Below are 17,560 nucleotides of genomic sequence, written 5' to 3'. Positions count from 1 at the left end.
CTTATATACGCAAAGTACCGAGTAACATTTGCGTGCGAATGAAGAGTAAGAGAAGACAAAAGAACCTCCAAACCATTCAAATATTTACACATGCAAAGGAAAAGTCCAAAACAAGAAAGAGCAGTGTCAAAGATTGCAGACCCTCGCCAGGACTTGTTTGTGTGGTGTTTATTAGCTGCTGTGTTTGTGTGGTTTATTGACGACATCAATTTATGTTCAATCCAATATGGCTGCCGAACCACGTGACCAATGACGTCATCAATTTAATTCTCCCACACAATTTTTTTGTCGATCACACTCAATTAATTTCAAATTGATCTGATCAAGCATTCTACTTGTCTAATTATGATGTCATAATTAAGGCACCGATAACATCATCATGAATGTATGTTGGTTCCCATGGGGAGTACTTGACAATGAGCCATGTTTCAATTTTTCCCATGGAGCGGTTCTGAAGATACGTGACCGATGACGTCATAATTATCACGAAAAATTCTACAGAAGGAGGCACTCCTATGGTGAAAATTTCGTGTCCATCAGACTAACAATTGCAGAGAAAAAATATTTTCATACTGATCAGATCAAGCATTGTAGTTGTTGAATTATGATGTAATAATTAAGGTACCGATGACATCATCATTAACATATCTTATTCCTCATAGGGAGTACTTGACAATACACCGTTTAATTTCAAAGTGATTCTTCACTATTGAGTGATAGGGATAAAACCGATATATAGCAGGACATCTCAAAAAGTTATGAATGGATTTGGACGAAACTTAGTGGACAGGTTGGGTGTGTGACAAGGACGAATCGATTCGATTTTGGTGAAGATCTGAATATGGATTCGGACACGAAAATTATTTAATTTTTAAGTGATTTTTCACCATTGAGAGATCGGGTGACAAGCGATATATAACATGATGTTAAAAAAGTTATGGACGAGTTATGATTAAACTTGGTGGACGAGTTGGTTAGGTGACGAGAACAAGCCGATTAGATTTTGGTTCTGGTCCGAATTCAGATCCGGCCTATCAGTGCGATACAAAACATAAACTGTTCAGCCTGGCGGAGGTCTGCGCTCTACCGAGTGCCATTCTAGTTTAAAACGCAGATACGCACGCACGTACAAACCGATCGCCTAACCCTGCTTTTCACTTCGCGAATGCAAGCTAATTAAGGGTGTAGTACTGGTGAAAAATTGAGAAAACTACATAGGTACCTTTGAGAGGCCTTTACACAAAAACAAAGTCAAGTTAATATCTAATTTTCAGTTTTTCTTGAAAGATATAATCTTGGCTTTAACTCAGACCAGTTTCAACGCTTCTTTGTCATATTACATGCATATAATTTGCATAAATTAGACCGTCAATAAAAAACAAGGCAAAACAAAGAACACATTTCTACTTCTATCTTCTATGTCACCTATCATTCTTTTCACACAAAACTTGGTACATGTATTATACATGTGTTACTCTACTACCTGATGAGAGGATTTTGTGAAATTATGTCAAATGTTCACTAATTAGCTAATTATGCCAATTACCAGATAAAACTTGGTTGTCCTTCAATAAATCCACAATGGCTACTCCTATAAACAAAAGCCTTCATCATTTTAAAGGAAGTGATATTCTGAATATCCTGTCCAAATTTCAGCCCAAAAGAATGATGCATTTCCCAACTTATAACAAATTTCATGCAAAATATTATATTGAATTGAATTGAAATTTGAATTTTTCAATAATTAGGGGTACTTCTATGACCTCTAATAGCATGATTCTTGTTTATAAGACTATAAGGAAACTGTTCAGCTAAAAAAAAATTTAAAAAAGCACCTGTTCACCAGTACTACACCCTTAACGAGCTCTTGCATTAATCAGCTCTTGCAACCAAGTTAAAGTTTAGCATAACAAAAATCTTTCTAGTTGCATGACTGGTTACAGCCAATATGACATTTTCCATTTGGGTAGCACATAATCACAAAGGCTGCCAATGAAACACCAATAGATAGGCTACGGACTGAACATCAGATTAGCCGTTTAATGAGTTTTACTGCTTTTTCGGTGCATCCTACGGGCTGGAGCAAGATTTGATGTCCACAGGCAAGCAAAGATGTACTACGTATACCAATGTTTTGAGCATTCACAGATCAAAGACACTTTTCCTCTGATAAATCAAATTGTGCCAAATTGAATTTCGCATTTGTGATGGAAGAGGTATATAAATAACCAGCTTTCCTCCAGTAGTGAGCTATTCATTGGTTGCAACTAGTTTTAGATATAACAAAAAATATTTTGGCAGTTGCATCGACTGCACAAATTAATCTTAAGCCTTTTTCAATTGTTTTATAGGTGTCGAACAATATACATCGATGTTTTATAGGTAGTCGGTTGGAGACAGCAACCGCCCAGGGTGGTACTACCGTTCTGACTTAGGAGTGTTAAAGTTGTGCCTGGAACCATCTTACACTCTCCGTGTCAGGATTGCTGGTCTTACTTTCTGTCTCACTCAAACTACAGCTACTGGGCTATCTTCAACCTCTCTCGCAAACAAACATCATACACTTTTCATCATACACTTTTCTTCTCTTTTATTTGAGGCTATCTTTATTTTTTTTAATTTAAGGCTATTTAGCCCTCCACCACCCACAGTTCTCCTGATGTCCCTGCTCTCAAATGTTGTACTTGTGTGCTTCCCTCTCTCTCCCCATCTTGTCTCCCGCTCCCTTTATCATATGTTTTATGTGTCAGTTTGTCTTTTTGTGATCACTGTTAGCTCTTACAATCCTCAATTGTATACAAATCTTGCCTCAATCTTGTATACAAAAAAAAAAGGCCTGGCCTTGATGAGGGATATACTTGATGAGGGATATGCCTGGAGCCTCCAACATTAAAAAAAAATTTTTTTGAGATGAAATGAAATGTGTCTGAAATGTGTTGTGAATGATATGAGAATTTCAGAATGAAGTGCAATGTTTCACAGGATTCTGCATGTTGGCTGCTGACTACTCACATTTGGAGCTGCGCCTGCTCGCACACTTGGCAAATGATAATGCCCTGCATCAAGCTCTACAGCCAGGTCATGACATTTTCCTTACCCTGGCAGCTCGCTGGAGCAACCAGGAACTTGACAAGGTTGACGATTCAGCTCGCCAAAAAGCAAAGCAGGTGACAAAGTGGCTTGTATGGTATTCTATCAGTTATGGCAGATAACAGTTGCATAATTGCACGAATTATCAAGATATCTAAATAGCATAAGTCAAAGCTCAGTATATACTTGTGAAAAAACATTTGGAATTGTTCAGCTTTTGACATTGTTTTTAATACATTGTTTCTCTTGGCTTACAGGTGTGTTATGGCATTGTGTATGGCATTGGGGTGCGTGCTCTCGCAGACCAGCTGGAAGTGGACGAGTTTGAGGCAGGGGCAGCCATAGAAAACTTTAAATCCACATTTCCTGGTAATATTCTGTTAGTAACATTTGGGTTTTCACTGTTGTCTCATTCATCAACATTTATTGAGCTTTTTCAGTTGTTTGGTAGGTATATTTATAAAAAGGCTTACACTGTGAATTCTAATGTCATATAACCAAGTGGAGGAATATTTTTTTAATTCGTCTTTTTAATGTTTTTTTCAACATCGTAAGCTTTTTTTTGTTTGTTTTTTTATTGTTTGTTTTATTTTTGTTTAAAACCTTTAGTGTGGTTTTGGAAGATTCTGACCATCTATAGAAATTAACACCGGGCTGTTGAATATCGATGTTGAGAATTGATATTAACAACATGATTAATCCAGTTGATCCTCTTCCACACAAGTGAATAAAAACATTTATGCTAAATTAAAAAGGCAATGTAGGGACGACAAACTACAGTGTAAAAAAGGTCCTAAACAAGATAGGGATGATGTTGCTTTCGAGAGTAGCTAACAGTATTGCCATCACATAACAATCCCTATATCACTGCCTCATTTACACTTCATCAGTTATTGCTTCAAGCTTATACAAACATTCCACTGGTTACCACAGTACGTAATTACTCCTGTAGTGTAGCCACATGTTGAGACTACAAATTAGCAGCCTGAGTACAATGTTATAATATCAGTACATGATCATCAACTTGTTACAAACTGCATGAACATCTCTAAAACAGCATTCTTTAATTATCTCCTTTTGTGATTGTTTACTCTAAGTTGATTTTAAAAAAGTAGGAAAGACGACTGAAGCTGCAAGAAGTCCCTGAAATTATATAGGAGCTTCTTAAACTTATGATAGTTTTTAAGGCCATTTTTCCCCGCTTGAGCGGGGGTTAGCCTTGCGGGCTCCATGACAATCATGGTTCCCTGAATGAGGCAATGTTTTTATGGCCGGATGCCCTTCCTGACACCAACCCTTAGTCGCCTCTTACGATGCGCAGGGATACGGTGTACCTATTCTAAAGCGGGGTACACACCGGGATGCTTCTTATACTTATGCAGAAATGAAATATAGGAGCTTCTAATACTTTTAGCTCGGCCTAGCCCTAGACAATAGTCTGGAGGCAGTGATGTAGGGATTGTTATGTGCTGTTGAATATCGATGTTGAGAATTGATATTAACAACATGATTCATCCAGTTGATCCTCTTCCATATAATGAATTGGCAAACACATCCAACATTTAGCTGTTGCACTTTGCCATTGGCTGGACGTTATTGTTCATTGAGGTTCTGATTATGACAAAATAAAATCCATTATTAGGCTGTACCCCTTCATGTATGAAAATGTGAGGCTGGTGAATAAGAAATTTTACTTTTACAGCCTCTCTGTTCTCCTTGGATCCTCTGTTAGTTTGGTAACCTCTGCCCTCTGTCATTTAGCTCCTCCACAAGCCTATATTTCTTTTAAAAAATGACTCGATGCTGACATTGTATGACTGTATGGTTGTCATGCAGATGTGAAACGGTTTATGAAGGAAAGTGTGGAATTTTGCCGACGTTACGGATTTGTGGAGACTTTGAGTGGGCGACGGCGATATGTTCCTGCGATCAATGACCCTGATCCACAAACACGTGCTCATGTAAGTCAACTCTCTGATCCACCATCATCTTTTTCTTCACTATTCCCATTTGATATAGTTTTCTGTACATTCTCCACATTTCAATATCTTATCTTTCAAACTCAATCCGCTTTCTACCACCTGTTCTTTATAAATTCATTAAACGAGCAAGTTGCCTGTGCCTGCACGGGATTCTAAACATGCTAGGGATGAGGGCGACAAAAGTGCAAATGGTGTCTTCTGTCATCGAGCCAGAAATCTTGAAGCAACAATTCGAATTTATTTCCACATATGATGCAATTTAAATGCTCTAATGGCAACAAGGTGTTTCATTTGAAGCTGTTTGTTGGATATATGAGCTTGTTGATGCTTAGGGTCCGTAATAAGAAATTGTATTGGTGTCAGCTAGTGACCAATTGCAAATTAATTCATTAATTATACATATGGTATAAATGATTTGCATCGGGAATGACATTTTGACATTGATTTGGACACCCAAACGTATATGCACATTGACATACACTAAATGGAAGATATGTGTGTTTTCACCTGTTTGTCTGTTTGTGAACAAGATCTCTAGTTCCCAGACCAGGAATACCTAATACGTACTTTTATTTATTTTAAAGCAAACTTGATATTCGTTGTTGTTCATCAATGTACTGAACTAATTAACAGCAAAAAATGACACCATTTAGTTATAATCACATTGATGTATTGCCTTGTATCCTTTGAGCAGTTCTTCGTCATGCGCACAAATTAAAGGTTTATAAAGTGTGTTGAATATTAGTTGTTTCGTTTGGAAAACTTTTTTCATGGTTTCCTGGGAAGATCTGTGGTGGGGGGAAAAAGGGTTCATTAAAACACAAAATGGTCCAGTTAAGTAAAAAGGGTGCTTTGAATGATAGGACATAGTTAATAGAAAATTTTACTCTTGGCAAATATATTTTGGAAAAGGGAAGACAATAGATACCCACGTGAAGTGTTGATTAAGAGGTGTGCAAAAAAACGATATGATAATTCATTAAAGAGAGTAGATCCCTCATCGTCCCTTTTTTGCATCTTAATGTGGTTGAGGAATTGATAAAGGTGTGCAGGACAAGGAGCTTAATGGGCAAGAATCAAAATAACATGCGTAATTAGTAACTCCCTTTTTTTAACAAAATGTTATTTTTGTGGAAAAAGTTTGTCAAGAAATGTATTCTTCTTCATCTGTATGCAGCACAAGGCTGCGGGGGACCCCCATTGGCTGATTGCGCAGCTGTGCCGCTGATGCAATGCTCTCCGCTGGTTAGGGCAGGCATTTTGAATTCGCCTATTCCTTGCAAAGGACACCATGGGATGTTTAACTTCCACCTTTTATTGGCAGACAGAACACCCGTTTAAAGTCCATCCGAGGGACGGCACACACATTGATGAATTACCTGCCCGTGAGACACTGGAAAGACAGTTTATAGCTGGCTGGGGATTCGAACCCAGGCTAGACAACTTAGAGGCGCATGTGCGTACCACTAGGCTATCCTGTCAGCCAATAAATGTAGTCAGGGTATTTGTAATTTCACAAAATAAATTTGGTACATGCATTAAATTAAAGCACAACAAAACCCAGCCTTAATTACCACGCTTTTTGTTTTTATGTCTCCGCCGACGAAGTTACCGGAGGCATTATGTTTTCAGGTTGTCCGCCTGTGCGTCTGTCCGTCCATCCATGATAGGTTTTCGTTACCGCGATAATTTAAGAACATCTGAAGGGAACTAAGTCAAACTTGGTACAAGTGTGTATAATGATGCAATTATGATCTGATTAGATTATGTGGTCAAAGTTCACAGGTCTTGTTCGTTAAAGATTCTGTTGCCTAGCTAACTTCTGAACCAGTGATGGAATTTAGACCTTTTTGGGCCCTGTGAAGCCCCTTAAAGACCTCAGGGTCCAATGGAATACTGCAAGTGAAGTGAAAATTGGATGTGCTCACCATTCCAATCAAACTGATGTCTTCATATTGAGATTCCATTGAGTAGTTCCTGGGATTAAATAAAAGAGCTGATCATTTAAGGGCCTGTTGCTCAGTACCTGGCTCTTTTTTACCCCAACCCCATGCTACCAAGCTTCTCCCTCTTACTGTCCACCCTTGAACCTATTTGACCCTATCCCCACTCCACCCCCTCTGCCCCCCCAGATTTCACTCCCATCTACGTGTCAGCTTGGTCAAAAATCAGTTCGTAAGTTGTGGCTTTATAGCTACAATTGCATAGCGCTGGTGGCTGGTTGGGTAACAAAATGGCACCTGTTTTGACGCCATGGTTGAGCTTGCCAGACTCTCTTTATATACGGCACTGTGCACTACTAGCCACCTGTACTGTGCAAAATTGCAAGTCATTTCCACAGATGACTTGTAATATGTTCTCCCACCACCACCACCAGGTGGTGCTAAATGGTACACATTTATAAAGGGGAATTTGCATCGCAACCACCAAACTCCTGTGACTACAGATGGCTTTTAACACCTACAACCTTCCTGGGCACACCCCAAGTACTTGCTGTTAACACCCTATGTACAACCACAAGATTTTGACTCATTCTGTCCAGCGGTTTGGAGTGCATACAAGTCAAACTAACAAACACAACCACAAATGCACAAGCCAAATTATGTTGTTCTGGGATTAATCCTGAGGGGTTAATAAAATGGTTGAGTATAATGGTAGTTACAGTGCATTCAGAAAGTATTCAGACCCCTTCACTTTTTTCACATTTTGTTATGTTGCAGCCTTATGCTGAAATCGTTTAAATTCATTTTTTCCCTCATCAATCTACACTCAATACCCCATAATGACAAAGAGAAAACAGGATTTTACAAAGTATTGCAAATTTATTAAAAAGAAAACAACTGAAATACCACATTGACATAAGTATTCATACCCTTTGCTATGACACTTGAAATTTAGCTCAGGTGCCTCCCATTTCTCTTGATCATCTTTGAGATGTTTCTACACCTTGATTGGAGTCCACCTGTGGTAAATTCAATTGATTGGACATGATTTGGAAAGGCACACACCTGTCTATATAAGGTCTCACAGCTGACAATGCATATCAGAGCAAAAACCAATCCATGAGGTCGAAGGAACTGCCTGCAGAGCTCAGGTGACAGGATTGTGTCGAGGCACAGATCTGGGGAAGCCTACAAAAAAAATTCTGCTTCATTGAAGGTTCCCAAGAGCACAGTGGCCTCCATAATTCTTAAATGGAAGAAGTTTGGAACAACCAGGACTCTTCCTAGAGCTGGCCGCCCGGCCAAACTGAGCAATCGGGGGAGAAGGGTTTTGGTAAGAGAGGTGACCAAGAACCCGATGGTCACTCTGGCTGAGCTCCAGAGATCCTGTGTGGAGATGGGGGAAACTTCCAAAAGGACAACTATCACTGCAACACTCCACCGATCTGGGCTTTATGGCAGAGTGGCCAGACGGAAGCCAAACAGTTCAATCTTGGTTTCATCAGACCACAGAATCTTGTTTCTCACAGTCTGAGAGTCCTTTAGGTGCTTTTTTGCAAACTCCAAGTGGGCTTTCATGTGTCTTTCACTGAGGAGAGGCTTCCATCTGGCCACTGCCATAAAGCCCAGATCGGTGGAGTGTTGCAGTGATGGTTGTCCTTCTGGAAGTTTGTCCCATCTCCACACAGGATCTCTGGAGTTCAGCCAGAGTGACCATCGGGTTCTTGGTCACCTCTCTTACCAAGGCCCTTCTCCCCCGATTGCTCAGTTTGGCCGGGCAGCCAATTCTAGGAAGAGTCCTGGTTGTTCCAAACCTCTTCCATTTTAGAATTATGGAGGCCACTGTGCTCTTGGGAACCTTCAATGCAGCAGAATTTTTTTTGTAGGCTTCCCCAGATCTGTGCCTCGACACAATCCTGTCACCTGAGCTCTGCAGGCAGTTCCTTCGACCTCATGGATTGGTTTTTGCTCTGATATGCATTGTCAGCTGTGAGACCTTATATAGACAGGTGTGTGCCTTTCCAAATCATGTCCAATCAATTGAATTTACCACAGGTGGACTCCAATCAAGGTGTAGAAACATCTCAAAGATGATCAAGAGAAATGGGAGGCACCTGAGCTAAATTTCAAGTGTCATAGCAAAGGGTATGAATACTTATGTCAATGTGATATTTCAGTTTTTTCTTTTCAATAAATTTGCAAAGCTTTCTAAAATCCTGTTTTCTCTTTGTCATTATGGGGTATTGAGTGTAGATTGATGAGGGAAAAAATGAATTTAAACGATTTCAGCATAAGGCTGCAACATAACAAAATGTGAAAAAAGTGAAGGGGTCTGAATACTTTCTGAATGCACTGTATTTCTTAGTATTTGTTTAGATAAGCATGATGTACTATTCGCGCAATAGATCTGCTGTGTTTGTGTCGATAGATGTTTGTTTTCCCTACTCTACTGTTGTTGTCCCCCACATCAAACCTCTGGCTGTGGTTTTTAGATTATGTTCCTCTGTTGAAATGTCCTTACAAAGTGCACACAAGAGCTTTTAAAGTGCAAGAGGCTGAGAGAATGAGCAGGTCTGGCGAAACAGTATTGTTCAAAGTGGAGCTTATTGGCAAGTGAAACAGCATTGTAAAAGCCGACAATTTGCTTTACCATGGGAGGCCACTTCGGCACGGCACGGGGCTTATCTCACTTGCTGTTAACAGTGAATAGCTGCTCATGCGCAGAGACGTTAACACCAGAGAGTGACATTTACTCCCGATGTGAGAGAGCTTTTTGGAAGAACGGCTGGTTTTTTTTGGAAGAAAAAGGAAGAGAAGACCTGAGAGAGTGTCGAGCTGAGTGTGCCGGAGCTGTGAACATTTAATCCTCAGAGCACAGAGGGCTTTGAGTAGTCTAGTAGAGTGAAAGTTATGGAGCTTTGAGAAGCTTTGAAGAGGTATTGCACCAGAGAGCTGCCAACACGCCGAATTCTGCTGAAGGACTCCTGCACAGCAACCTCTGGGTTTGAAAGAGACCTCTCGGCATTGTTTTTGTATTATCCGTTCTTGTCAAGTGAATGAACAGGGGCCCTAAGATAGGAATTGTTAAGAAATCTGCGTTGCTTGGTTTGTTTGCAGGCGGTATGATTCCGTATGGGTTAAGGGGGTTTTATTACTGATTCATTTATATTTGTTTATTGATTACATACTGGTTCTTGTTATTGCTTCATGTAATCCTTCTCCCACGCCATTTATTTTTAAACTCATAAAAAGCCCGTCAAAAATGGCGGGTTGGAACAGTTTATTTGACGGTGCAGCCTTGTGAGTGTGCCAAAGTCTGAAGCCTTGGCCTACGTCGGGTGTGCTTGTATCTTCTTTATTTATTGGATATCCTACGGACGTACATGAACACTCGTTTTACTCTGCGTGCATTGCACATGATGTGCAGCAAATTTCACCTCCCTGCGCCTTGTATTTATTGTTATTTAAAAAAAAAAACGTTTCTGTACCCTTGGGTCCCTTGGGTCTCTGTTTGCAAACCACTGTCTACAATTCCAATAGAAGAGACATAATTCCTCTTTTATGGAAAATGTTTTTTGAGTTTGTTTTATCCTCAAAATTAGGCCGTAGTGAACACACATTCGTGTTAAAAGATTGGCCTTTAGAACCAACCCTTATGAAGGGGTACAGACATCTGTACAAACACACAAACTGACATTGTGATTTATATGGTAGATAAATATACCTGGTCTTGTGGTTGGATTCTGGTTGTGGTGGCCTCATTTGGTGATTTTGGGTGATTTCAGTGTCGTTCGACCAGCCGCCTCAGGCTGCACTTGCGATCCACGGTTTCTTGGCCAAATTAGAAAGGTCGCAAGCACCTATTGCTGCATAATCTGGGTAATTCCAAGGTCCCAACGAGTATTTTAACGTGACGGACAGGTCCGGGAACTTGTTCTCGGAGCTGTGGACTTAGCTGGCAGTTGCGGTCGTAACTTGAGGAAAGTTACGACGTAAGAACCATTGAGGAAAGTTACAGTGATACCTAAACATGGAAAGGGGGAAGGATTGGTGTGGTGTAAAAGCAGATATTGTACTAAATGCTGACTGCATGGGAAAGTAAATGTATCCATTGGTATTTAGAAGCTTTTCTCCTTTACTTTTTCCCCGCACATACACACAGCCAAATGGCTGACACTCCGGCATTTGTTATGCTTGTTACTGGCAAAGGTCCATCACGTTTGCCAGGACCCAGTGCTTACGGCAGCCTCAAGTGCAGACATGTCAGAATTTCATTGAATCTTTTGAGAAAGGATTAACCCATGTTTGTAATCCCAGAATGGTTTGAAATCTTTGCCATACTTGTACATTTATATGTGCATGGCTTCTGAAAGCAAGATATAACCTTTCAAAGGAATTTATGTGATAATGTAATGAAATGCCTCACTATTGCATGTCATCTTAGAACTCTAGGAGTTATTTATTTTTCTATTATATTCACCAGGCTGAAAGGCAGGCAGTAAATTCACGGATTCAAGGTTCCGCAGCAGACATCATTAAACTCTCAATGGCTGCCTTACACAGAAAACTGGCACATCTTGTTACACCATCTGGTAAAGTACAATTTCAAGACTATAATACTGTGATATTATTTAGATTTAGCTTGTAACAGTTCACAAACAACAGCCACATTTTGCTGGTTTTGTTGCTTATTTGTCATTAATTGTCAGTAATTAATTATCATTTGCTGCACCAATACTATTGCACTACAAAAGTTTCAGTTTGAAAGTGTTTTCAAACGGTTGTGGCACGTTGGTTTGAAGATGACAATTTCTAACATTGGTATGTTATACGAGGACAGTTCAAGATTGATATGGAACTTTTATTGTAGAACAAAAAAAATACTTCAATACTGAAATTTTCTTTATTGTCATTGTTCTTGTTTCTTATCTATCTGCCCTATCTAATTCTGTCCTCCTCCTCTGGCTGCCTAACCTCTAAGTCTAGATGGAGTCAGCAAACATCACTCCCTTCCAAATGGAGAGTGCAAAAACCCGACCAACTATAGGCCAGTGAACCTACTTCCAATTATAAGCAAAATCATGGAATCCATAATTCCTTCTGATGTCATCTTTCCTTATTTCAAACAATCTCATCTCTAAGCATCAGTTTGGATTCCATCCTGGTCACTCAACTATGGCCATGTTTCTGCTCCTCTCTCTCAGCAATGGTCGGAGGCCCTCAATCTCAAGCAAGAGGTTAGAATCGTCTATCTGGACATATCTCAGGCATTCGACACAGTCTGGCATCCTGTTTTGCTTGTCAAGCTCTCTGCCTGTGACATAGAAGGCCACCTTCATTCTTAGATTTCTGACTTCCTCCACTCATCCAGTCAGTATTTTGCCATCGATGGGACCCTCTCGTCCCCTCTCCCAGTGGAGGCTGGCATTCCCCAAGGCAATGTTGTGGGCCCAGTCTTGTCTTTATAAATGACCTCACCGACCCTTTCTTCCTTTTTGCAGATGACTCCACATTGTGTTAAACAGTACCCCCATCACATTGCTAGCAGCTAACTGCATCAATGGTGGTAAACTTCCGATTCAATGGTTTTTTTTCTACAGCCTATAAAACTTTTCCTTTATTTCAATTGAATGATATATTTGAACACTGTAGACCACAAATCACCTTGTTTGCACTTCCAAAAACCTCCACTTTAGCCATACTTGAACAAAAGTCTACACCTTCTCAACCAATCAGATTTTCCACGCACTCTGAGGGTGGAATAACAGCAAGATTAAAAGACAATGGCAGCACTTCACGATGTTTTGCCACTTCCAAAATATGTTTGTTTAGTGCATCTTTTTTTCAAAGATTGTTCCAAAATTGTCAGTTTCTCTGAGAAGAGCTGGCAGAAGGCACAGCTGATCTGGACTGTTCCATTTGACCCATGGGCTTCATATGGTTGACATCGCGCCTGTTATTCAAAGTTCACGAACTAAGAGGATATAGGTCTTGATTGGAAATGCAAAGCAAGAGTTGAAAAGACCCTTCCTATGTCCTTTTTCTCAAGACTACATGGGGTAAGGTATTCTATAAATCTGTAATTTTAACATGTGTACAGGAAGTATCTCACATTCATTAAAAGTAGCAAATCCAAAATGCACATAGTGATGGATACCTGTTCTGTTTAGTTATGTTTTTTAACAACTATCACAGGAGTCCTTTAATTTTCAGTTTACTTTTTTTTAAATGATGTGTAATGAAATGTCGAACTAGACCACTCCTCTCTTGCACCCTTAAAAGGTAATTTTCCTCTGATATAATGTGGTCAACACACATTTGTATCAAAGTATGGACATTGTGACAAACCAAAAATGCAACGCGACAAAATGTAGCAAAAAAAAAAAAACCCCTTTATAATCTCAATAAGACTGAAATAGGACAAACTAATTTGTGACTGTATATTATTGGTAGACCGTAACTCTATCTTCCTGTAAACGTATAAAAGAAAGATATCAAGGTTTTTCGAAGACTGAACTTTTCTTGTATAACTTGTGATTTGATGTTGATGTTTTTCAATATTTATCTTGTACCTGAAAGCTGTTTTGCCTTTTCATTCCTCTCTGTGCAGGATTTCGCAATGCACGATTGTTACTTCAAATCCATGATGAACTTCTGTACGAAGTTAAGGAGTCTCTTTTGTCTGAGGTGCGTGTATGTTTTGACTGGCATTTTCATGTAATATAATTACAAGATGCATGTTTATAAAGTGTTCATATGTTACATTCCAATAAAAAGAGCAAAAAGAGATTGCTGGATTCGTTTATGTGGTGGTGTCTATATGATATATTGGTGATGTACATGTAGGTTTATGTTCATACAGCGGAAAACAGATCTTTTTGGTTTTATTGTTTTGATTCCTGTTCCTATTGTATGCATTTTATAGACGTACGTACATATGTATTCTATAGATGCACACATTTTACTGATGTAGACGTATTTTTATAGCACATACTTCATACATTTATATTTATACAAAAGGTGTCTGCAGTTCTGGCACTGTTTGTGTCTGCACTGTTGTAGGTTTGGGCAAGAATTTCGAATTTAGCTGGGCTGTCAGGTGTCTGCACTGTTGTAAGTTTGGTGAAAATTTAGGAATATAGCAGTGGTGCTCGCAATAACTCGCTTACGTTCTATCAAAAGACATTTGATGTCGAGTTTAAACTAATATTAGTAGATGGGTCCCCTGCTTGACATACCCTCTGATGGGTGGTGCACTTTTGGATCTAGTACTGTATGAATCTGAGATTTTATGGTTCAGTCAATAGTCAACCCCAGAAGAGACATCTGGCCTGGTCGTTGCTGCCAGACTAAATCATCTGACAATGAAAACAGGACTTTCCAAATTTGCTGCTAACTACATGCTGAATGCATGCTATCCTAATGAATAGTTTAGCACAGGGGTTACCAAACCCAGGTTCGCGACCCAAACTTGAAAAAACCCCTCTCAAAATCCCGGTTTTTGAGGTGTGGTTTTCATGTCGAAAGCATTGTCTCAGACAATTTTTATTGTAGGTACCGGTACCATTTGGGTCACGAGACGATTTTTTTGGGGGGTCGTGGACAAAAAGGTTTGGGAACCACTGGTTTAGCGAATGGACCACTCTAGCCAATCAGACTGTGCAACACAAATCAGACTGTATAAGTACCTATTTCTCATTGAAATTCAGTTTTTCCACTAGGAGAAACCAACATGTTAAATTTTTGCTCCTTTATTAAAAGTGTGTGTTGCTTCTTGTATTTGATGGCGACTACTGGATTTTAGAATGACCGTAGAATAATGATATGAAGCATGTCAGACACCAAGATTGAGGCAAAACATTTTTTCCTGAATAAGGGCCTATAAAACAACAACTATAGCCGCAAGTTATTATGCCATGATTAATGGTTGTGAAGATTTTTTTTTTTTTTTAATGGTTGTGAAGATAAATGTGAAGGTGCAAAAACCAAACTGGCAGAGCGTTAGACATTGGTATACTAAACATTTTTGGACATGTCGAGCCAAATGAGAAAGAAAGCTTCAGGTGCATCATGTGTATGATGGGGGCTGGCTCAATAGCCAAGAGGTATGCACACTCGCCTCCGAGCTGTCTAACCTGGGTTTGAATCTGAGGCCTGCTTTAAACCATCATTCTGCTGTTTCACATGCAGGGCAAAGCTTCAATGTGTGCGCTGTTCCTTGGATGGATGTTAAACTGGGTGTTTTCCATCTAATAGCATTACTTGGTGGGTATTCAATATCCCCCAGTGTACCAAGAGTTGGCGAGTTAACACGAGCACCCTGGCGAAATTCCAAAATTCTGTCACGTTCAGTCGAACGTCATGCCTGGCCAGTCGGTTTGTGAAAGAGTTGGGGAGAGTAAAATGCTACCAGGCCGACTCCACAAGAAAGTGAAATAATTTGTCACTAATGAAGTAGTGGCTGGTAGATAATATACATTAGGAAAAGCACAATGTCAAAAGTAAAATTTAACGTTTATTGAACAATTTTGTTAATATTATCATTTAAACTTTCCTTCAAAATGATGCAGGCCTTCCAGCTTCTAGTGATCAATGTGATCACCCACCTCTCCCCCCCCCCCCCCTCACCCCCGCACCTTCCTTTGTATCTCTAACCACCACCCCTGCTCAGTTTAACACCACCACCTCATTGTACCCACTGGAAGCAACTATTCTTCCTTGAACAGACACTTTTACAAGTGTGGGAAAACTGTGTATCATGACTGTGCCTTATCCACACTTCACTAAATTGATGTATTCATTCACTTGCATTGGACAGTCTGCGCCAATAATAATACCAAGAAAGAGCAATCAGAGATTGCAGACCCTCGCGAGGACGTGTTTTCAGTGGTTTTTAAGGCTTTTGTGTTAAAACTAATATGGCGGCCGAACCACATGACCGATGACGTCATCATAAAAAAATTTCCCCTCCACCAATTTCTCCCCAGATGACACTCAAGAAATTTCATCTTGATCGGATGAAGTTTTGTACTTGTCGAATTATGATATCATAATGGAGACACCTATTACATCATCATTAGCATATGTTATTCCCCATGGAGAGTTCTTTACAATGAGCCATGCCTCAATTTTTTCTATGCAGCGCTTTCGGAGATATAGAGGTGCAAAGCTTTTCGGTTTTTCCAAGGTTGTGCCCATATCACGTGACCGATGATGTCACAATTATCATGAAACAAGACCAAAAGTCTAACGGCGGCGTAGCCGGGCTTGTAAAATATTATAAACCACAAACACATATGATTAGCTTTTTAAACAGTCGCTAATGTTGCTTATAACATTAAACAAAGAAATTTGGAGGAATCCCGACATCCGTGAGGCACGTTTTACTTACAGAACTGAGGGAAGATCTACTCTAATCTATATACCCCACAAGGGTTGGAGGTGTGCTCATTTACCAAGCAGCTAGCTAGCACTTGCCAACCAGCCGTTCCTTAACAGTTTTGAATGGAGTGCTTGCTCGAATACTTAAACCACTTGGCGATCTCTCCACAAGAATCTTGGTAAATGAACACACCCAAACTTCTTGAGACCCCACCATAGATCGATTGTAATCTATATATTCCAAAGAGGAATGACCCTTCCTGCAGCTCCGGTAGTGAGAGGGTGTACTCTTAAATTAAAATGTTTGTCGATGGATTCAGCCTTCGTAATGACATCATAGACATAATGACGTAACAGACACAAAACTGCTGCTACTTTAAGATGTAGAAGATGATATATTTTATCTTGCAGTACATTTGCAGTCGCTACGAAGGGATTAGTGTTACGATTATATTTACTATAATATTAACGTTACGTTATCATTATTGCAAAAATGATATTACTATCAAAAAGACGAGGCAAATTCCTTACTTAATCTTAATATTACTGCTGAACACCGCTTATCACTGATTCATGAACCATACACCGCTTCAATCAATCAACTTTCCATTCACGACATTGGGATGAAAGTGTTTTGGTTATATTTACCATATTATTATTACTATTACGAAAACGATACAACTGAAACGATACACTACTGCATTAACAAACCTGGGCTTAATTTGTCCGAAGCGGTCCGAAGATGAAGCATAACGCCAAAGGCCTATACGTACCGTTTTGTTGGAAGAGACGTAACGTCGATGCTTTCGATATGTGATGGTCATTTTAACAATCACTTTGTTTGTGTTTCACACTGAATGAAAAATGTTACGTTACGGTAGAGCATGGCGATTGTGATATATGACAGGTTCGACGATATGTTCAGCTTGAATGACATATAAATCAAAATGGCGGAGTGTGGAGAGTCAGCCGTAATCACATCACCCTGTCGTGTGACCAGATCCTCAGTTCTGATTGGTATACATTTGAAGGGGCATACATACATATGGATTGGCAAACACTGTTCTAGTAGCTTTGCCCTATGGGCTACGCTGTAAAAATTCTACAGGAGGAGGCGCCTCCCCCAAATGTGAAAAAATGCTGTCAATCAGACCAATGGTTGCA

At 39.7% G+C, this 17,560-nt stretch overlaps 2 protein-coding genes across 2 annotated transcripts in view; both read left to right on the top strand.

Annotated features, from left to right (window-relative positions):
- The window catches only part of RWDD4 (RWD domain containing 4), a 204,791-nt gene that overhangs the window by 173,724 nt on the left and 13,507 nt on the right, over positions 1-17,560 (top strand). The window lies entirely within an intron of this gene.
- Positions 1-17,560, top strand: part of POLQ (DNA polymerase theta) — a 163,809-nt gene that overhangs the window by 142,036 nt on the left and 4,213 nt on the right. The window contains exons 37-41 of the mRNA XM_078775107.1: positions 2,983-3,167; positions 3,348-3,459; positions 4,927-5,051; positions 11,499-11,607; positions 13,626-13,702. Of these exons, the coding sequence (XP_078631233.1) occupies positions 2,983-3,167; positions 3,348-3,459; positions 4,927-5,051; positions 11,499-11,607; positions 13,626-13,702 (608 nt within the window). The remainder of the gene's footprint in view (positions 1-2,982; positions 3,168-3,347; positions 3,460-4,926; positions 5,052-11,498; positions 11,608-13,625; positions 13,703-17,560) is intronic.

Source organism: Myxine glutinosa, chromosome 4 (genome assembly GCF_964187855.1).
Source record: "Myxine glutinosa chromosome 4, kmMyxGlut1.1, whole genome shotgun sequence".
In the NCBI taxonomy this organism is placed as follows: domain Eukaryota; kingdom Metazoa; phylum Chordata; class Myxini; order Myxiniformes; family Myxinidae; genus Myxine; species Myxine glutinosa.
The sequence above is the reverse complement of the archived record's forward strand: the minus strand, read 5'-3'. Positions and strand labels throughout refer to the sequence as shown.